The 22,350-nt window shown below is 34.8% G+C and overlaps 2 protein-coding genes and 1 long non-coding RNA gene across 5 annotated transcripts in view; 2 read left to right on the forward strand and 1 right to left on the reverse strand.

Annotated features, from left to right (window-relative positions):
• The window catches only part of LOC138131878 (zinc finger protein 43-like), a 107,715-nt gene extending 88,873 nt beyond the window's left edge, over positions 1–18,842 (forward strand). Inside the window, exon 2 of one of the 2 annotated variants that reach the window (XM_069049137.1) lies at positions 384–2,616. In XM_069049137.1, the coding sequence (XP_068905238.1) occupies positions 384–1,751 (1,368 nt within the window). In that variant the 3' untranslated portion in view covers positions 1,752–2,616. Of the gene's footprint in view, positions 1–383; positions 2,617–15,063 lie in introns of those variants that run through there. The other variant, XM_069049142.1, reaches the window with a different exon arrangement.
• LOC138131901 (uncharacterized) lies at positions 7,045–9,451 on the reverse strand. The gene is made up of 3 exons (XR_011159944.1): positions 9,264–9,451; positions 9,144–9,212; positions 7,045–9,092 (listed from the first exon to the last, which is right to left on the reverse strand). It is a non-coding gene; the product is annotated as an uncharacterized lncRNA (long non-coding RNA).
• Positions 18,843–19,101: 259 nt separating the features above from the next.
• Positions 19,102–22,246, forward strand: LOC138131884 (sialin-like). Of its 2 annotated transcripts, XM_069049154.1 has the most exons (3): positions 19,102–20,319; positions 20,375–21,226; positions 21,273–22,246. In XM_069049154.1, exons 2-3 carry the CDS (start codon positions 20,407–20,409, stop codon positions 21,779–21,781), a joined length of 1,329 nt encoding a protein of 442 aa, XP_068905255.1. In that variant the 5' UTR covers positions 19,102–20,319; positions 20,375–20,406; the 3' UTR covers positions 21,782–22,246. The 2 variants fall into 2 exon arrangements, with proteins under 2 accessions (XP_068905255.1, XP_068905254.1); XM_069049153.1 differs by having other exon boundaries at positions 19,102–21,226.
• Positions 22,247–22,350: the final 104 nt, after the last annotated feature.

Here is a 22,350-nt window from a genome sequence, read left to right on the forward strand (position 1 = left end):
AATGAATTACTCCCTAGAATTCGAACTTTTAGGGAAATAACGTTTTTCATGTTGTGTGTAACTAGAATTATCAAAAGTTATTTTGAATGGCTAAGGTTGGTTACTTTGAATTGAGAGATTAAATCCAAATAAATATGCCGCCAGTAACTGAAATTAATTGTGAAACGAAAGCACTTAGCGGGAAATTAGTCATTTGCAACTGTTACAATTAATTTGCTGCCTTACATTTTTGGGATATCTTTTGTTTGTCACCAGAAACCACATAGCCCCCAACCTAACCAAATTTATGGCAACCTAGTAACGAATATCCCTAAATCCTAGGGAGTAATTCCTTTTTGACACGAGAGTAGTTTCCTGCATTGAAATGAAATTAAATTTTTCAGATCAAAATGTCAAATTTTGAATATAGCGAGAGTATCCCGAAATGTGGCCACGGAAAGATTCACAATTCCAAGACATGTCCTTACGTGACCAAATCACTTTTCGACATGGTGAATCACGCGAAACGTCTCCGGTTGCCACTCGAATCATCCAGATGCGAAACAAACGATTTGGAAAAGTACTACTGCAAGGACTGCAATTTTGAAACCGATCTTGTTGTAATCTTAAAGCAACATCTCAAAGAATATCATAGAAAGGATAGTAATTGTGTGCAAGATCAACCAAAAAGTGACACTGTAGTGAAAAGCTACATTTGTCAAAAGTGCCCGTTTGAAACATATTCTGTTTTACTGTGGATCAAACACTTGGAAAGTTCATGTTTTGATATAGAAGATGCAATCCACTGGTATGATTGTGATAAATGCGAAATTAAAACGAAACGAAACGGTTGCCTAAAACAACATAAAAAACATCATCTGTCAGCAGTTGCTGTCCAGTGTTATAGCTGTGATAAATGCAAATACAAAACGAAATATAACGGCAACCTTAAAAAACATAACGCAATTCATCTGTCAGCAGATGCCATCCAGTGGTATAATTGTGATAAGTGCGAATTTAAAACGAAACAAAACCGCTACCTAACAGACCATAAGAAAAATCATCTGTCAGCAGATGCTGTTAAATGGTATAGTTGTGATAAGTGCGAATTTAAGACAAAACGAAATTACGACTTAAAACGACATAAGTTAATTCATCTCTCAGCAGATGCTTTTAAATGGTATAGTTGTGATAAGTGCGAATTTAAGACAAAACAAAATTACGCCTTAAAACGACATAAGTTAGTTCATCTCTCAGCAGATGCTGTTCAGTGGTATAGCTGTGATAAGTGCGAATTTAAGACGAAGACAAAGACCAACCTAAAAAAACATCAGATAACTCATCTGTCAGCAGATACTGTTAGTTGTGATAAGTGCGAATATAAAACGAAAGCAAACAGCTATCTAAAACAACATAAGAAAATTCATCTCTCAGCAGATGCGGTCAAGTGGTATGGCTGTGATAAATGCGAATACAAAGCGAAATGTAGGGGAAGCATTAAAGAACATAACGTAATTAACCATATCTCAGCAGATGCCATCCAGTGGTATAGCTGTGATGAGTGCAAATTTAAATCAAGACTGAAGTGCCACTTAAAACGCCATAAGACAATTGTTCATCCCTCAGTTGTTCAATGGTATAGCTGTGACAAGTGCGATTTTAAGACGAAATGGAACCCCAACTTAAAACGACATAAACGTTTGGTTTGTCAAAAACCAAGAAAACTACCTAAAACATCGTTGAACAAAGATTCAAATAAGAACTGTTCGTAGTATTTCCAAACAATATAGATCAGTGTCAGGTGGTTTCAGTGTGACGAATGTAATTTCAAAACAAAGTACAGAAACAATTTAAAATGGTACAAAATATCCAACATAAATCTAATAAAGAAATAAATTATTTTAGTGAATATGTATGTCGAGGAGAAAAGATTATCTAAAACAATAGGTACAGTCACGATCACGGAATTTCGTCAGTCGTTGTCATTCAACTGACAGTAGCTGTCAGTCATAATGACAATAAAGCTTAGGCTACACAATTTTTTTCGTATTGACAGAATAACTGACGAAATTCCGTGATCGTAACTGTACTATGGCGAGCATGGAATTTCGGGCAACAATTTACATGTCATTTAAAAAAACCCAATGTAGTCTAAGCTTTATTGTCATAAATGTCATAATAATTAATTTTGACGGAACTTCAAAATAAACTGTCACAATTATGCACAATTATTTTACATTTTAGTTATTGATTTCCAAAGTTTAATAAAAAAAACAGTTTAGTTCTCAGAAAATCACATCTAAGCACTTGCAGCTTTTCAGAATTGATGAATGCAATTTGCAAAATGATATGAGACAATAGTTGATATTAAAATGAGGTTATTAATACGTCTAGCACCTAAAGCCTATTTCACATTTTATGTCAGTCAAATTTCAAGTCTGCCCGAAATTCCGTGCTCCCAATAGGTAGTACGTGTTGTCCTATTTAATTTTTGTTAGCAGGCTTGGTGTAGAAAAACGGACTTCTGCGTTATCAATGGAATTGTACACCAACCCTGTTTCTTTCTTTTTTGTTTTATATACTTATATTAATGTGTGGTGAATAAATTTCTGTTTTTATAATTATTATTATTTTAATATACAGTCAAATGCAAAACGTTTTGGTCGTCAATGTCATTTTTTGACAAACTTTGAAATACTCAATTGTAAACCGATCCTAACTTTTACATTATTTATTTGACGTTAATTGTGACATTGGCACGGCGATGATGCTACTAATTGACGTTTAAATTATTTTTCACTTTTTGATGACAATAAGCCTTGATTACACAATGTAAATTACAAAATTCTGACAGAAATGAATAAGTTTTGCATTCGACTGTACAGACTGATTGACATAACTTTCCGACCCTAACAAATTTTGAATACAGCCAGTAATACGTTTCCTATTCATAACTTAATTCAAAAACACGAATAATTTTACATTTTCCTATGGTTGGGACACCCCTCACAAAAGTCTCAATTATAAAAATTTTAAAATGGCAGTGATCAACATTTTTTTTTATTTAAGGAACTGACTCATATATCAGTCCTTTCGTCATTGGAGCACATTTTAATTAACAAAAAACATTTCAAAATTATACAGAAAAGAACTGTCAAGTGATTGTCAGTAGCGTCCAGATTTAATAGTAAATAAATGTATCAAGTTATCACTGAATAATGTATTACTGGTTGCATTTAAATTTCGTTAGAGTCGGAAAGTTATGGCCATGATTTTTTCTTTTCATGTTGGACTAACTGATTCAGTGATGCAACGGATTCAACTTTTTTTTTCTTGTCAGTGTCTGTTCGACATTTTCTTACCACCGCATTACCAGATTTATTATTTTTAATATCCACAAGAAACTAAATGATTAATTAAGTGTCTAAATAGTTATTTATTTAATGAGTTCGTGTGTAAATTGGGCTTTTTTTGCATGAGTGGGCCAGTTTAAAACGCGAGTGAAACGAGCGTTTTAAAGGTCCACGATTGCCAAAAAAAGTCCAATTTAAACAAGAACGAGTTGAATACAACGTTTTTTTGTTCGACGAGACACAAGATGTGACATTTATCAAAATCCGTTCACACAGGAGAAAATTCTCAAATTCTGACAGCGTAGAACAAAAAAATAATTTTAATTTCCGTCAAAGGAAAAGTCAAAATTTCCAAAATAATTTTGTTACGAAAAAAAAATTTCCATTAAACGATGCTAACCTCGAATTTAAAAAGGACCAGGATTAAAGAGATCCGACAACAATGTACTGTCGCGAGCAATAAATTTTGGTCGTCAATGTCATTTCAAAATTTGGTTACTGTCACAAATTTAAAAAAATTCCCTGCTTGATTATGCCCATGTCAAAAAAATTTGAAAAAAAATGACAATTAATGTCATACAACATTATGATAGGTTATGATATTTACGACTGTTTTACAATGGAGCATTTTCCATTGCATCAAAGAATGACCTTGACGACCAAAATTTATTGCTCGCGACTGTACCTATTCAGAAAATATAATCATAATCTGAAAACAATCTAACCTAACACCAGATACACTTACACCGGTAGGTATGTCAACGCCACAGAGATATATAAAGTAAATAGAGGATCAAAGATCAAAGCCATGCATGAAATTTGTGATTAATAGCAAGTGCGCAGGAGGACACAGAGTTTGCGCAATGATGCAAGACAGGACCGACTTCTTCAAATTTTATACTTTGAACAGGTCCGAACCCACAATTTTTGGCCCTTCTATTTTTTTTTTTTTTTTATAAATAAATTCACCAAATAATGAAATTATAAAAATGTGAGAATTTGACAAGTTCAGCTAGGACCGGGTTCCACGATATTAATGATAAGCCGTTCACGATTGTTTTAAATACGTAGGAGGCCACGATATTAATATGAAATAATCAAGTCCCATTCGAAAATATTTTTTATTTAGCATAAACAACAAGGTACTTATAAGAATTTATTATAATAATTAACAAAGAAAAGAATAAATATTATTGATTAATAAACTTAAGCAAGTACATACATAAAATTTTGTTTTACATACAAAAATTTCCGATAATAATGCGGAATCTGGAAAAGTGCCCCGAATGCTTCCAGCGTTCCCACGTTGAATAACAAGGGAAATCCTCTCAAAAAGAAATTTCTTTGATTTTGAATCGTCTGATTATATGTTATTGATTCTTTTAATAGTTAAAAAAAGTTATTATTGATGGGAGAATAAAATTAGTTTTGATAGTTGTTTTCTAATCAATTCTCCCCTGATTTTTTGTGTTGTTTTTTTGCCACATGAAAGAGTCGTATTTTTGTATAGCATAAAACCGCAACTTTTAGTAACCTCATTATGTGGTTTTCTTCTAAAATAGAACAATTATCAACATGCTCTGCTAAGGAGAAAAATAATTTGTTTTCGCCAAATATTTTCATGGCCATTAAATGGCTAAATGTGTTATAAAAATTATTATCATTTGGTAGTTTTTGATCGGAGATGATAAGGAATTTTTTAATAAACTTTTCGGTTGTTAAAAGAGCTGAAAGAAGGTCATCAGACGGTTTTATGAGTCCTCCACGATCCTTTTGCTCAAATAGCAATAAAGCATCATCCATAGTTGACGATGATGAAGCAACAGAATGCAAAGCAATGACACATTCGTCACATTTAATATGTCGCTTAATCATCCTGACTACAAATCCCGCTATATATCCCACAACATTTTGGGTGAGAAGTGACAACTCGGGCAATTGAGGAATTGCATAATCATGTTCCCCAATTTCTAAATCTCGCACATCCAGCCCATACTTTTTGATTATGTGAATATCATCTAACGATATATTTTGAACTTCACGATTCAAAGAGCTGGTGATTGTTTGTGTTAACATAGATGTTTCATCTTGCATTGTGCAGTTGCCTTTTAAGGCTCTAAGGTCATGTCGGACTAATAATCTTTTATACGTGTGGTAGAATTGAAACGCAGTGGGATTATTATTCCAGCCGTTTCTTGCTCTGGAACACGAATTTTGGTGTTATGGTAAATAAACATTAAAAAACAATTAAGAACTCACCGAATGCTACAGAAAAACAATTCCAAGTGATCCTGAGAAAATTTGTATGTCAGGAGATATTTTAAAGAAGCATTTTCTGTATTGACAAATTTGTCGTATATACCTAATAGAGACTCAATAGTAATTATTAAGCCTTTAATTGGAGTTTTATATTGTGTTTGATACAGGGGCACACTTTGTTTATTTCTAAGCCCTTTTAAGTATGCTATTGAATGTAATAGCAGCTAAATTCACCTGGAACATGTAAATGGACATATAACGACCTGCAGTGATATATCTAGCACATACTTACTTTCATCTTCTGGCGTTGCCACTGTAAGTGTACTTTCCTTAGTTTGTTGCCAAAGTGAAGCATTTCTTGCTCTTGCACTTCATGCAGTTTTTTTAGGAAATGAAACTCGATTAGCCCTCCATCCTCATCATAAATTGTTTCAAGAGTTTGTAGTGACCCAGTTTAAAATTTAAATTTAAATTTCCGGTACCGCCACAACAGCGCGCCAAATGTGAAGGTACTAGCGGCTAGACTAGGCACTACGAGCGGAAATATAGCGGGGGGTGAAACGGGCTCGCGCGGGTGGTTGACGGGGGTAGCTCACTTTTGTTTAGTTTTTCGAAACGAACACACCTTGCGAAGAGCGATCCAAGTTTCTCAAATTTGTAAGTTAAACCTGAACAATTCCACTACCGTTCCGGGTAGATATTTTGTGTCCCCGTAAAGAATTCAACGTTTTTAATTCACCTGGGTAATTTATCCCACTTTCGTTGCCTTTTTTTTTGTGTTTTGTTTTGGCACCAGGACCACGTGGTAAGGGTATGTTGTAGATTTCATTTTGTTGCATGCTGTTTCTTTAAGAAGCGCCCATTTGTTAATTTTAAGCGTTATCCCTAAGTTTTTTTCCCGGGAGGTTCATTTTTTGTAATCTTGTAATTTCGGAAATTCGGAGCCGTCGTCCGTACCGCGAGCGTCCATTTTGTTTCTTTCACTAACATTTTATTTTAACGGCACTCGACCCGCCATCTTTTTGTTTAACATTATCAGCGATTATGGTATTCGTGATTTATGTTGTTTACTGATATTTGAGCTATTTAATGTGGTTCTATTTTATCGTTATTTAACTTCACGTTTTGTTCTCTTTTATTTCCTCATTGTTTAATGTTGTGGTTTGTTGTTTTTGCTTATGTTATCCTTGTTTAATGTTGCGTTTTGTTTTGTTTATTTGATCATTGTTTAGTGTTGCGCTTTTTTTGTGTTGAATTTTCGCATCGTTTAATGTTACGCGTTGTTCGATTGAATTAAACTCGGGTTTTTCTTTATGTTGTTGTTAAGCACCGCTAGGTTTCGGAAGAGTTAAAGTAAAATGTTATAAGAGCGCCACAATGGGAGTTAGGTTTCAATCAGGAAGTCGTGGGGTTGTCTAGTAAATTCCTGGGGAGGCCACGGTTAGGTTACGGCCGTTAGCGGAGGCGGACCTAAGTCCTGCTCGATGCGGCTTTGGGATGCTGACGTGAAACCTCCGTCGCGGTTCTAGGGATCTTAGGTTTTTGTCGGTAACCGGTTGGTTGGGGAAGGTGGAGCAAGCTCTGCTCGAAGCGGCTTGGGAAGCTCATCGTACAACCCCGAGGCGCTTTGTCACTATTTCTTGGTCGGTGAAATAGCCCGACGTTCATTACTAACCTGAGTATCTAGAAACGTCGCTGGTCTCAAGCCGATTCAGATTATTCTTCTGAGTCCCCTCGCGGCCGAAAGTTTGTTGCCTCCAGCTCTAAGCTCCCGAAGGCGTACCTTGACCGCGTAGTTCCAAATTTAACATTGTTTGTCATTAATCGAATTGTAAAATATGAGTAATACCTGGGATACGGTTTTTGAAGAGGGTTTTTCATCCGTCCCTGTCTGTAATAACTGCCTTATAATTTGTTTACTTGTTTTGCAAGCTTTAAACAGTCATTTTGTCTGTCATGTACCCGTTTTTCTGTTATTTTAAATATTGTTGCATTCATCTTGCCGTTTATCTTTGTGATGTACTCAACTAGTTAATTTCTTGTACTTCGTTAAACTTAATTTCTGTCCTTTGTATTCGTTCCAATTTCTTTTTCATCAAAGTTATTACAGACATTTTTAATAAAAGGTATTTTGCGTCCCTCACATGTGTGTTTTGTTATTTGCGGCACTCTTCCAACTGGAACCCTCACCGTTTGCATTCCGAACCTTTTCCGCCAAAAGAAAATCACAACGTAGGGCTCCTCCGATTCGATGACGATCACGACCACATTTGTTACCGTTTTGCGCAGGTTCAAATATTTGGCGGAAAAAGTAATGTATTCAAATCATTACAAGTTGCCCAACAATTTCTTATAAGTTTCAACATATGACACGCATCCAAAATTACATAAACATTCTCATCTGTTACTGGGTGCTTGAAATATGGCCTTAAATGATTAATATCATTTACTTCTGCACCTAAATTAGTCATCATAGTGAAGTTGGCATTTGGTCCATCACATGTGACAGATGTGATTGTCACACCAACTTCGTGCAGTTTTACTAAAGCCTCTTTCACTATGTTTGCTTTAGTAGCCCCTGTTAATGACTTAATTAGGACATAACCAATCGGTAATTTCCAACTGCCATCCACAGCAACAATCATTAACACAAGAGCTTCTGTAGCACAATCAATATTGTCATCTGTAATGCCACTCCCAAAGTCAACATATCCCCAGCTTTTTCCAGCAATAAAATCTATTTCTTTTTTTATGGCAATTTCATCCAGCATTAATGAGCATATAGTATTTTTATTTGCCTCTCGATTTTCATTTACTTTGCTGGTAATCAAATTAAATGAGGTTTGTGAAAATCCAGGCAAACACTCCACATTGCTCATCCAATTCCTTATGGATGAAAGTGATGGCAACGCCATTTTAAAAGTACTTCTCACGTACTCATAGGCCTTGGTTGAATAAAAACTTAACGTCATAGCAAAGCTTCGCAACTCTGGGCTATAACTTTTCCTGGAAATCTTACGCTTATTGAAAAGTAGTCTGTTTATTATTGCTGCAGGTATCCCAGAACAGGATTTTTCTATTGTTGCCATAGCTTCATCATTGATAAACTTTTTGTTTCTCAAATGTCGAACAAGGCCACCAAGACTTCGGATTTTATTTTGCAGACGTCCAATCCTTTGATTTGCAACTCTCATTTTTTTTCTTAAAGCAAAAGTTTCACCTTTTGTTTTAATCAAAGCTTTCCGAGGTCTAAAACTAAATATAACAAATAGTGAAGTGAACTAAGTATAAACGCATTAAAACATTGGAAATTACTTATAAGAATGTTCTACTCTGAACAATCTTCTCCTTTTCTTTGGACTTCCTTGTAATCCGACCGAATCACTGGAAGATGTTTGTCGATCTTCCCGACCTCTTTTTGCAGAGGCTCTCTGTAGTTTTGGACTTTCCTCTAAAGTAACAGTGCTTGTGATAGCAGCAAGGGGATTGGATGTTGATGGTCTGAAAAAAACAATTATGGTTATGGATGGACAACAATTTTGCCAGACTGACTCATTTATGATAGAAATAATTCCCAAATCCTCAACAACAGGTGCCACGCTGGTAGAAGGTTCAGAAAATCTATAATGAAATTATTAACACATATTTACACATTATTAAGAGTTTTCAAACCTTGCATGTAAAGGAGTTCGCAAAAACGATGGTCTCTCTGGTTTTAATTTTAAAGAAGGCACAGCTTCATCTTTTAACTTCCCTGTTTCTAAAAAATCTTCGTTTGTGAAATGTTCAGAGCAAATAACATTATGTTTAGAAACTTGTTCTTCAGGGTTCCTTCCTAATGCTCGCAACCACGACTCTCGTCTTTTATCAGACAATCTAAAAGCATTCAGATAAATAATAAAAATAATTATAGAAATGACAAAACTACTTCAATGAGTAGGGTTTTATACAGTATGTCCCCGGATTGAGTTTACAAGAGGGAAAAAAATATGTTTTATTTTACGCAAAAACTTCAGAGGAATAACATTTTTTTCTTCATCTGAAACCCCCATTTCTGTTATTAAAAAGTCTTTTTCAAAACAGAGAAAGATTTAACATTAAAATCAAAGAAAATGCAGTAAAATATTTTCCTTTTTTTTAAATCAAATGATAATTGAATATAAAACTATTCTATTAACTATGCGCCGTTTTCTGTACATAATTCAACCCTGTATCGAAGTTTAAGCTTCTGAACACCCATGCCTCATACAGAACTGTTGGGAAAAATTTCATTACATTTTGTAATTATGTGACAAAAACCGGTCCAACATTGGATTAAATAAATTCTTTGTTCTAAAGACATCATTTTGAAACAGTAATAAGTTGTCAAAAAACCAGGCCAATTGTAATAAAATTTATAACATAAAAATTAATTCCACGTTTTAACAAAAAATGTTAATTTAAGAATACAGTTTATCAATATGTACTGAGATTTTAATAAAGGAAATGGGGTTTCAGATCAAGCAAAAAACGTTATTCCTCTGAAGTTTTTAGGAAAAATCAAAAAAATTTTTTTTTCCTCTTGTAAACTCAATCCGGGGACATACTGCATATTAATATACAATTATACAAAATTACTTGACGTATATTTTGTCTAGGTACTTACTTGAAAAACCGTATCCCACTTATTTGGCCCCGGTTCTTGCAAAAAAGAACAAAACAGCTTCTGGGCATTTTCAATGTTTTTATTTTAAATAGGCTACAAAAATTTCATACACGGCACAAAAATGAAAACACTTCAACGTTAAAATGTTACACCACAATACGCGTAGCACAAACACTCACGTGGAGGCAGTCAGATCAGCAGAAAGACTAACTTAAAATTGCAGTTTTTAACAGTATGTATATGTGTGTGAGCATTTTTCATTTCCATCAACATCGTGGGATAACGTTGTCAGCCGAGGCAACAGGGACCTTTTAGTCAATGTTTATCTAGTTAAATATTAGACTTAAGTATGTACCTACTATAAGTTATTGTCAACATTTTGTGGACTTGATTTAATGCGTGGAATTTGTTTATTTCAACCCCCGATGAGGTCCAGACCAGGAGTTGAGTGATTAAGTGTCGAGTTCCCAGCTAGGTGATAATAATTATTATCGTGTCCCTAAATAAGCTTCGACAGTTTTAAGATTATTCTGCAACACACAGCCGAGCAAATAAAGAGCGGATTTTGAAGTGTATAGTTTTATTTCACTTAAAATATAATAAAATTAAAAAATTAATTCGACAGTTTTAAGATTATTCTGCAACACACAGCCGAGCAAATAAAGAGCGCATTTTTAAGTGTATAGTTTTATTTCATTTAAAATATAATTATTATTCTAAAATTATATGTGAACAGTTTCCATCAACGTCGCCGGATAATGTCATTTGATTATTTTAACCCCCGACGCAGTCCAGAGAAGGAGTTGAGTGATGACTGAAGTGTCGAGTCCCCAGTTGGGTGATAATAATTTATTATCGGGTCTCTGCATAACAATAAAGAGTGGAGTTTTTAGAAGGCACACATCATCAAACCGCTCGTGTTTTATTATTTTTAAAAACCCTGACAAGGGCCTTCATTCTTAAATATATTTATATTATATTTGAGCTATTGCTGTTGCAAACACATTTTCATGGATTTCTGTTTCGTAAGTCTACTTTTAAGAATAGGTTGAAAATATAAAGACGCGGACGTTCAGATGTTCAAGCGGCCGTTTTCTTTGACATTCTCAAATTGCCGCCACTTTGTGGTTAGATGGTGGTATCGTATATAAATAAAGCGCATGCGTCGTTCCATCCCATATACCTCCATGAAGTCCTCAATTTTGTTTGCGCAGCTCCATATGTATTACGCCTCTATTTACTTTATATATCTGTGGTCAACGCTCATATAACCTGTCCTTGTCTAGCACTACATGACGTCAGGTTAGATGCACAGCGTTCACCCAACTATTGCAAATAGCGAATCTCATTCAAATTTTTACCTTATTCAATTGATATTTTCGATATAAGTGCGCTGTCAGAGCACTTTTCAGGTATGAGACCGAATTTTGAAGCACGAGGCGTCAGCCAAGTGCTGCAAAGCAGGCCGAATACCTGAAAACTGACAGGGCACGAATATTGAATAACATTTTTCGTGTTCGTTTAGGCAAAGTCTTAAAAATCATTAATTTATTGTAAATTTTGAGGTTATCTTTGACAGATGTTAAGTTAGGTATATAACCGGGAAAGTTTATATTTAATTATATACCCCTTTCCCGGTTATATATCCCAGGAAACAAACACGAAAAATAAATTTTATTTTAGCCTAAGGGAGTCCGTTTCGGTTCAGGGACGCGAGGGTCGTGGGTTCGATTCCGACCCAGGGCGAAATTTAAAAAAAAAAGAAGCTATATTCTATCTCGTGATTCGGAAGTCATTGGTCCCGGTGTATTGAGTTGGTCATCGTGCCCCTCATAGATTTGTAAACCAGTCGTAGACTGTGAAACAACATTTTTTTATTAATTTTTTAGTATACTGTGCTGGTAGCAGGTGTCTAGTGCCTTGACAACGAGTCCGGTTGACACATGTTTATGGTCTAGTCCGTTTTACTTTCCACGACGGCCGGTAGGAAATGTCAAATAATTTGTCAGATTTATTGGTTTTTATTTATATAAAAATTAAATGTACAATAATTACTTATATCATTGAAATGGCTTTCTAACTAAAGGCAAGCATTACCCTTTGATCGATCCAAACAACTTTATTTCGTATTCGCCAATTGTAGAACAACTTGTACTCTGTCAAATAACGGGTGACTATTAAAATTTTCACTTAGGGTTGGCTATGGATCATTCTTTGTTTTCCGTTGCCCCTTAGACACTGACAAGTTTGACATTTCAATAAATGTTTTTTCTCTTAATTTGGTTATGTTTCAATTGTACTGAATGACATTTGTCGTTCGTTCTTCCGTGTGTCTAAAGTAACAGAAAAAATAAAAACTCGTTCAAAGCCAACTCCAAGTGAAAATTTTAATAGTCACCCGTTATCTTCCCGATGATTTTTGGAGCAATAAGTTTGATCGAGCACAATCTACCTTCTCCAAAAGGTGGTCTGGGAAGAAAACTTGACTTCTGCTTCGGTTCGATTGTGAGAATTCATTTTATTAAAGGAAGTTAGCGCAAATGAAAGAAATCACATGAAAAACTTCGACAGACTGAATTTTGATGAATCGTTTGTTATCATAGTAACAAGGCATAGCAATCTTTTTCAAATCCAAATTTTGTTATTTAAATTTATTTTCTTTTAAATAATTGTCTCAGTACAGTATACTAAAAAATATTGTACGTCACACGACCGGTAGACCCATTATGGCCTCGCTAGTTTACGAGTCTCGCCCTATCGGGCTCGACCCGTAATTCACTAGCTCGTCCATAAAAACGTTACTATAGGGCATTCATTTTAAACGTTGGGTAAAGTTGTAAACTCAAAACACCATAAATTACGAAAGCGGCAAATTTTCATTGTATCGGTACCGTAAAGTAGGAATCCCTCTGTTTATATAAAACTGGTACCACGTCATACTTTCACCATCTTATCGACGAGCAAAAGAAAGAGACGTTAAAATATCCACAAGTAAAAAAAAAATAAAACACATTTTGTGATCAGTGACCAAAAAAATGTAAAGAGATTGTTGATTTTAAATAATGTATTTGACAAATAAGATTACTTAATAAAGAAATAAGAGTAATTAGTAAAGTATCCATTACATGTATCTTTTAAAGTAAAAAATAAATAATAAAATAGGTACGTAAACAAATAAAAAATTAATCGTCATCTGAATCAAATTCACTAGTTGATTCACCAGTATTGGCAACAAATGTTAATGGTTTCACTTGGTCTTCAAAAGTTGATCTCGATCCCACCGTTCTTTAATTTTGGACCCGAATATATTGAACACAGTTTTAGATTCACTGAGTTTCGGACAAGTGTCAAAGCAGGGAAGTTTTATTACAAAACCCAACATTTAAAATGAATGCACTATACCGGTCTTGTAACGTAAATAGCTATTTCGAGGACGATAATAATTAAAGGTACAACTGTAAAAAACAGTTTATTTTCTTTGTAGAAATAACAATTTATAATAAGTTAACTAATAAAATCTGCAATTCAAAGTTTTTTGTTTGTGATTTTTTGCCATTTTAGTGTTCAACTTTCGTCGGCAGTTTTCGAAACTGATTTTTCGATTTAACTCTCATAGGACCGGTTTCTGGAACGGTCCGATAACTTAACGGCCGGTTAAATCAAGCGTTGCTATAGAAACGCTAGAAAGTGACCAATCACATTACAAGATTTTTGTATTTATCGGAGAGTTAACTAACTGGCCAAATAAAATGTTTCCAGAAACCGGACCTTAATCGAATATACGTCTGTGTTCTGCTTAAACAGGCTATCACTTCATAATGAGCGATTGTTTTCTCAGATAACTTCCTAAATATAAATCTCTCATTTGGAAGACCATTCCCATTGATGGACTGAAATTCTCTGGGCATTTCGAGCGGCTGAAGCAAACAAGGTTCGTGGTTTTCTTCTGTATTTTTGTTTTGTCTAAACACTGCTGCCGAATGTTTCCCAAGGATAAACCACCTCAACCTGTACTGAAACTCCAACGGACTAGGATGATCGTTTGCGCCTCCCATGCCTTTAATATACGAAAAAAAATTCTTAACAACATCTTGATTGAGTCGCGTTGTTACTATATACCTACTCCTTTTTGGAAAGGAATAAGTCCTTTATGATTGACCACTCTCATGGTAGAAACAGTTTTTTTTTTGTTCGACACTGTCACAATTTGAGAATTTTGATAAATGTCACCACTGGTCAAAACGAAACGTCAAGTTAATTTTAAAGATTTTAAGCGATTTGGAGCCTTTAAGGGGCTCGTCGAACAAAAAAACCTTGTATTAAACTCATTTGTGTGTAAATTGGGCCTTTTTTGGCATGAGTGGGCCAATTTACACACAAACTCGTTAAATAAACTACAATTTCAGTGTGACTTAAGATTCAGGAAAATTGCAACTAATTGAATATCAGTTTCAATGAACTTCTTTCTGTCAAAGAAAAATTTCAACACGTTAGCTTAATCTTCTTTCGAAAAACTTTTCGCAGATGTTGAGATTTCCAATTGCACCAGGTGTATTCACCCGGTTGATGGCGTGGCACATCACTAGTTTACTTGAAATGCCAACTGTCAAGACTTAATCTGTGTTTCACTCTGTATTAATTGGAAAGCGGAGTTCAAGTAAAGACATACGATTTCGGATTAATGGTTGACTCGATTACAAATTAATTTGATCGACCGATAGTACAATAATTTGAGGAAATCTAAATTTACAAGTGGATAATACAAGCCGTATATTTTGCAATTAGTTTGAGTAGTTTTTTGTATTGACATGAAATTAAATTTTTCAGATCAAAATGCCAAATTTGGAATATAGCGAGAGTATTCCGAAAGGTTTCGGAAAGATTCACAATTACAAGAAATGTTCTTACCTGACCAAAGTACCTTTCTACATGGTGAATCACGCGAAACTTCACCGGTTGCCACTCGAATCATCCAGATGCGAAAGAAAGGATTTGGAAAAGTATCACTGCAAGGACTGCAATTTTGAAACCGATCTTTTTGTCATCTTAAAGCAACATTTCAAGGAATATCATAGAAAGGACATTGATTGTGTGCAAAATGAATCAAAAAATGATACTGTAGTGAAAAGCTACATTTGTCAAATGTGCTCGTTTGAAACATATTCGGTTTTACTGTGGATCAAACACTTGGAAAGTTCATGTTTTGATACAGAAGATGCCGTACACTGGTATAATTGTGATAAATGCGAATTTAAAACGAATCGAAACGGCTGCCTAAAACAACATTGCATTAAGAAACATCATTTGTCAGCAGTCCAGTTTTATAGCTGTGATAAATGCAAATACAAAACGAAATATAAGAGCTATATTAAACAACATAAAGCAATTCATCTCTCAGCAGATGCTATTAAATGGTATAGCTGTGATAAGTGCGAATTTAAGACGAAATGGAACGACACCATAAAACGGCATAAGAAAAATCATCCCTCAGCAGATACTGTGCAGCGGTTTAGCTGTAATAAATGTGAATACAAAACGAAATATAACAGCAGCCTTAAAAAACATAAGGCAATTCATCTCTCAGCAGATGTTATCAAATGGTATAATTGTGATAAATGCGAATTTAAAACCAAATGGGACGTCGCCCTAAATCGACATAAGAAAATTCATCTCTCAGCAGAGGCTGTCCACTGGTATAGCTGTGATAAATGCGAATATAAATCGAAATATAACAGCAACCTTAAAAACCATCAGGCAACGCATCTCTCAGCAGATTCCATCCAGTGGTATAATTGTGATAAGTGCGAATTTAAAACGAAACAAAACCGCTACCTAAGAGGTCATAAGAAGACTCATCTGCCAGCAGATGCTCTTAAATGGTATAGTTGTGATACATGCAAATTTAAGACGAAACGAACCTCCCACTTAAAACGACATCAGAAAAATCATCTCTCACCAGATGCCGTCCAGTGGTATAACTGTGATAAATGCGAATTTAAAACGAAATGGAACCACTGCTTAAAACGACATAAGAAAATTTACCACTCAGCAGATGTTGTCCAATGAAAGCTGTGCTGTGATAAATGTGAATTTCGGGCGAAACGAGAGGATTTGGAGAGGATTAAACACCGTTCACGTTGTTTTGGCGTAACGGGAGGCCATGATTTATTTTTTTAACGTTGGATACATTGTTTGATTTCCGTCACTAAAGTGCCTGACATGCGGACCTATCAAAATGAACATAAAGCAAGGGTCTCGCGGCAAACGTAAATTTGAATTTCCAATGCCTGCCGCGATGCCACTTATTCTGAAATGTAATATATCTGTTTGTTTTCAGCATGACGGTGGTTTAGCGCGCTTTACACAGGTAGCTTAAGAAATTATTTCCTATTTTGTTTTTGTTTTTTTTTGAATACTTACTTTAATTCAGACGTACAGTCGGTGGACAAATAAAACTGGGACAAAAATGACAATCACATAAGTCAAAATTTATAAATTTGCATCGTTTAATTATGGCTTTATCACAAATAGGTTAACTTTGGTATGACATATTATATAGACACTGACAAATATATTGACAATTCAATGGTCTGATTTACATAGATTAAATTTTAAGTGTCCCAGTTTTATTTGTCCACCGACCGTACTATTGCGGACACGAAATCTTGGCCACAACTGACATTTAACTGACAAATATGTGTGAACTGGCCTTTATTGAATATAACCCAACTTTTGATTTGATAATGCCATTTCCCTGCTTTTGATGTCACAATAAAAAAACTTCAAAGTGATTTTTAATAACTATCATTTATTAATGACACTAATGATTGGTTTACATCCTTTTTTTAGAAATGTCTAAAAAATGTTGGCCAAGATTCCGTGTCCGAAATAGTACGTCAGGATATTGACGGCACAAATTCTTCGAACCCACAAACCGATTGTGTTTTTTTTTCGTCTCTAGCAAACATAAGAATAGTTAAGAACAAAATTTTTTGAACTCACTACCTTCAAAATGACTTTTGCGACCGCATAGTATTGCACGAAATCGACGTTCGCGCACTAGTGCGAATGCTTTTTGGACGATTTTGAAGCACTAGTGCGCGAACGTCGATTTCTCGCACTATCGTCGATTTCGCCTTTTTGAGCATTCTGAAATAGTTACATATTTATGAACCGAATGCGAGAAAAATTTTTTGCACATGAGCACATTATTTGACGCACAAGCGACCAAGGAATGAGTGCTTCATTTGCGCGAATGTGCCGAAACGTCTTCGCGTACAATATTTTTTGAAACGAACGTGCCATTAGCACTTTTAAATTATTACCCAATAGTTCCCAATTTAGTGAATAGATAGTAAACGTCAATCATAATGACAATAAAGTTTAAACTAGACCCAATCGCTAATGTAAGTCTGTCTGAAATTTTACTCTTTCTATGGTTACTATTAAAATATTTATAGTTTATTATGTATTTTGTGTTGTATATTATTATTATATTAATTCCGTTTTTTCTTCTTAGTGTTGGCCCTTAGCCCTCACTTAGTGCAACTTTACAGTTGTAGACAAAATAAAGTGGGACACGTTTATCTCGGTCGTAATATAAATATAAATAATCTAAGAGATCATTTATATTCACATGATTGTGAAATTAAGAATAATTATATTGAATAAATCTGAAATTTAATTGGTTTTCAAATTCGCCGCTGGACGTCTGTTTCTTTTACCCGTCTTCAAGCAGTACGAGTCGATCCTGGGATGTTGGCTTCTCCCACAGCGTCCACAACGCAATAAAAAGGATATTCTCTTACTGTCTGGATTAATAAAGCGTCTTCCTCTTGATTAGAAACCTTTCTTCGTCCCGCCCCAGGATTTCTATTTATTGTTCTGTTAGGATTTCGGCGTATCGAATGACACGTGCTCCCCGTGACCTCATCATTGCTATTTGGAGCGGGACTGCCCCGAATACAAGACTACACGTGGCCCAGAGGGCAAAGGACGGGAGTGTGGGCAGTTAGCACTGCACTCATAGTATTTTACGTAATCCATACATATATACTTATAACCTATATACTTGTATACCTACATCTTTATATGCATATATATTTCCGGCACTTGAGGGAAATGGATGGATTGTTACTGTAGCAGCTAGCTCTGCATGTTTGAAATAAAACTTTATTTACATTTATCCCCATTTAATTATTTGTCGAACCCCAAATAATTAACAGTTCCTTATCTCCACTTTTTTTAAATATTAATGTTACAATATTTATTAGAATTAAGAAGAAAATAACACAGCTGCATGACCCCGGCGTTTGACCCCGAATTAGCTACCCCGCTTTTTTCTGTATGTGTCGTTCTGCTTTATTTACACCACATTGAGGGTGTAAAGGAACCGAACTTTATTTTATGCTAGTTGGTAGATTATGAATTATTGTCCAGATGTTGCGGACTTTGGTGCATTCTTAGGATTAGGTAACTGCAGCTGTCTTAATTGGTTTTTTGCATAATATCGACCCCAACGAAGGGTCTCAAGTTTTGTAATAGCCCGCCTATAAAGGGGGAGATTTTTGTGTATGAAAAACAGTTCAGAATTAAAGTTTGTTAAGGAAACAAGTCTTTGATTGCATTTTCTCCGATACGCCTTACACTTTATTTGAAGTTTGAGTTTCACTGGATCCTGACAGAGAAGTGAAGAGCTCAATATTAATTTATCAGAAGTGGGATAAACTATTTTTCTTTAATAATTTATCAGAAGTGGGATAAACTATTTTTCTTTAATATTAAAGACAGAATTTTTAGTAATATTGTACCTGAGAGCAATCCGCCTTATGGACCAACCGTCCTCAGCTTTAGAAATTATTCCCAATTTGACTAAATTGCTAAATGCGGAGCATGATCCTTTTTGATTTTTTTTTGACAAGTCAAATTTAAAACTTCAGATTTAGAGCCGTTTGCAATCAACTAAAATTTAGCGAAAATTTGCATCAAGACTTGTCCCACTTTATTTTGTCCACAAATGTATGTAAAAATGTGTAAACGTGTCCGTAATTAGGTTATATTTAATTTAGAATAAACTCGAATTGTAAGCATGAGACAAAAAGAAAACTGTTTGACGTATATCAGCCTTTTAGGTATATTTAAAAAAAAAAAAAAAAAAAAAAAATTATTATTATTATTATTATTATTGAATAAGTCAACTAACAGACTACTGTCCAAATAAAAGTTGACTAAAACAGGAAAAAAAAAACATAACAGAATTCAGCAACAGTCAGCTACAGTTATTACTGCTCTCCCATGTCGGGAGATAACACTGAATAAAAACCATGTCTAATGTACACTTGATTCCAAAAAAATAGCGTACACCTAATATTTCCCCATGTAATGTTAGCTTTGTTTTCATGGTTACATTAAAGTGACAAAAGCCCGAATCATCATTTACATTAGGAAAATATTACAAAAATCGCTCTCAGCACTTGTACGCAATTTTTTTGAAATTAAGTGTATATCAAGCAAGCCGATGCAATCGATCCAAATTACACAATATAATTAATCATTAATCAATTTTGTTCAGAGTATCAAAAATTACCGTAGAAGATTAATCAAAAATAAATTTTAAACATCCTTTGTTAAAAAAATTTTTGTTTATTGACTGAAGACTTATTAAATTTGATATTTTTTAGGCCGTAAGATACAGTGTTCCATTTAAAAAAATCAAGTTATTCAGCTCCTAGTGAATGACGTATTTTTTTTTTCTAAAATCTTGTAAATAGAAACTTGTAACTGTTCACTCCGAAGAAGATAGCATTGTGGCTATTGAAACGTCAGCTACCCAACAATCCATGTGCATAATTGTCAAATTATAATATAATCGTGCATAAAATATACAATTTTGCAATAAAATAGCAAAACCCATGCTTATCTTTACACTACTCATTACATACTACAAGTAGGTATGTAAATACTTACTGCATATTTAACATAATTTAAAAGGTCATTTAAAATGTTTTAACAACTACCTACACCATCTAGTACTGTTCCGACTGCTAAATGTGAGCAAGCAATTTTAATATAAAGAACATTTTAGTAAACATTGTCAATACAAGAAATGTCGAGTACTATAGAATATTTACTATTTCAGACTGTCTCAAATGCAGTAGGATTTTATCAGTTATGGTGATACTCAGCTTCATGATCCAATACATGTTGAGAGTTAACATCTCAATCGCAATTGTTGAAATGCTTTCTAAAAATGATTCCAATAGTACCAAGACACACGGACCACGGTACGACTGGAACGAAAACCAGAAGAACGACATTTTGGGAATTTTCTTTTGGGGCTATATCATAACACAAATTCCTGCCGGCCGATTTTCGGAAATATTCGGGACAAAAATTGTCGTAGGTACCGGAGTATTGATAGCAAGTCTTTTAACCGTGCTGGTTCCCATGGCATGTAATTTGCATTATTATCTAATTGCCGTGTTTCGATTTTGCACAGGCATGTCTTTAGGAGTACTGTGGCCATCAATACCACCGATGGCGACGAAGTGGTCGTCGTCTACAGGCACATCAATGTTCATGTCGCACATGTTTGCAAGTGCTTTGGGAGCAGCATTGACTTTACCAGTGTGCGGATATTTGATAGATAATCTAGGATGGCCGATTGTTTTTTATGCGACCGGTAGTATAGGACTAATCTGGACAACAGCATGGTTTTATCTAATTTATGACACTCCTGCACAACATCCGAGGATAAACGTTGAAGAAAGGGAAAATCTGGAAAGAAGAAATACGTTTAACATGGTTAAAAATTATGAAACACCATGGAAGCAAATTTTAACTTCCGCGCCAATGTGGGCATATGTTGGATGTAATACTTCTGCATCAATCGTCACTTACTTTGTTTTAAACCATCTACCCACTTATCTAGACCAAATACTTCATTTTAATATTAAACAAAATGGATGGCTCTCGTCCTTGCCAAACATAGGTGATTTGATTCTTTTTACAAACATTTCACAATTGGTGCATTTTAGCAAAATACATCATGGCCGTCGTTGCATCTTATGTAGCTGAGCGACTTCTGAAGATGAAGAAAGTTTCAAAAATTACAATCAGGAAAAGTTGCACTACGTTAATGTTCGGAGGAACATCACCACTCCTGACAGGTCAAGCTATTTGGGGTGACAATCGCCTCGTATCTATTTTAGTTTTCACAAGTTGTTTATGTCTGGCTGGTTTGGGAATTCCTGGATATTTTTCCAATTCCGTAGATCTCTCTCCTTCTTATTCTGGAACTATTGTTTTAGCAAAACTTATTTCACTGATTGTGAAGGACAGTCGATCTTTCGAGCAATGGGGCAAAGTTTTTTGGATTTTGGCCAGCTTCCAATTGTTTGCTTGTATAATTTATCTAACGTGTGCGTCTAGTAACGAGCAAAGTTGGAATCCAAAACGAGGAGGAACTGATGTGGAAATATTAAAATCGGATGATAAGAAGGAAATCGATGAAATGGATAATAAAGAAATTCAGCCTATACTGTAAAAATAGACTACACAATAAAATTTGTAAAATGTATAGAACTTTACATAATACTTTTTTCTACCTACCTGTCTGACAATTTTTTCGTGTAAAGCGAATGCACCAGGTCCATAACTACACTGTGGGATAACCTTTCACAATGTGGCTGTTCGTTTTTGCTCTCATGGGGAACACTCTTTACGACACATTTGTAATCTTTATCTATAATGTGACTCCGTGTAGTTCAAACTATTTAGGGCTACAGACGTCTCGTTTCTGTTCTAGTCTTCACAAGTTGCTTTCTTTTAGCTAGTTTGGGGGTTCCATGTGCTCATTGTGCTGATCTTTCTCCTTTTTACTCTGGAACAATTCGCAGTATTGCCTAGGTATCAGGATTTGTTTCTACCAGAACTGACTTCTCTAATGGTAAAAGTTGATCATTCTTTCGAACAATTTCTTCTGTTTATTAAAAAACTAGTGGCTAAATTGTTAAAAACAATGAGATATTCTTGCAATATTTAAATCTAAGAATTAGTACCTACTTGTTCTAATGATCCTTCAATATGTATTTAATTTTATTAAATATTTTTCAC

This window comes from Tenebrio molitor, chromosome 5, assembly GCF_963966145.1.
Source record: "Tenebrio molitor chromosome 5, icTenMoli1.1, whole genome shotgun sequence".
Classification (NCBI taxonomy): domain Eukaryota; kingdom Metazoa; phylum Arthropoda; class Insecta; order Coleoptera; family Tenebrionidae; genus Tenebrio; species Tenebrio molitor.

Bases quoted from the DNA above. Each gene is read 5' to 3' on its own strand.
- LOC138131884 (XM_069049153.1), top strand. From the start codon at position 20,407: ATGGTGATACTCAGCTTCATGATCCAATACATGTTGAGAGTTAACATC. The intron at 21,227-21,272 runs GTGATTTGATTC...GGTGCATTTTAG, and splicing joins CTCGTCCTTGCCAAACATAG to CAAAATACATCATGGCCGTC.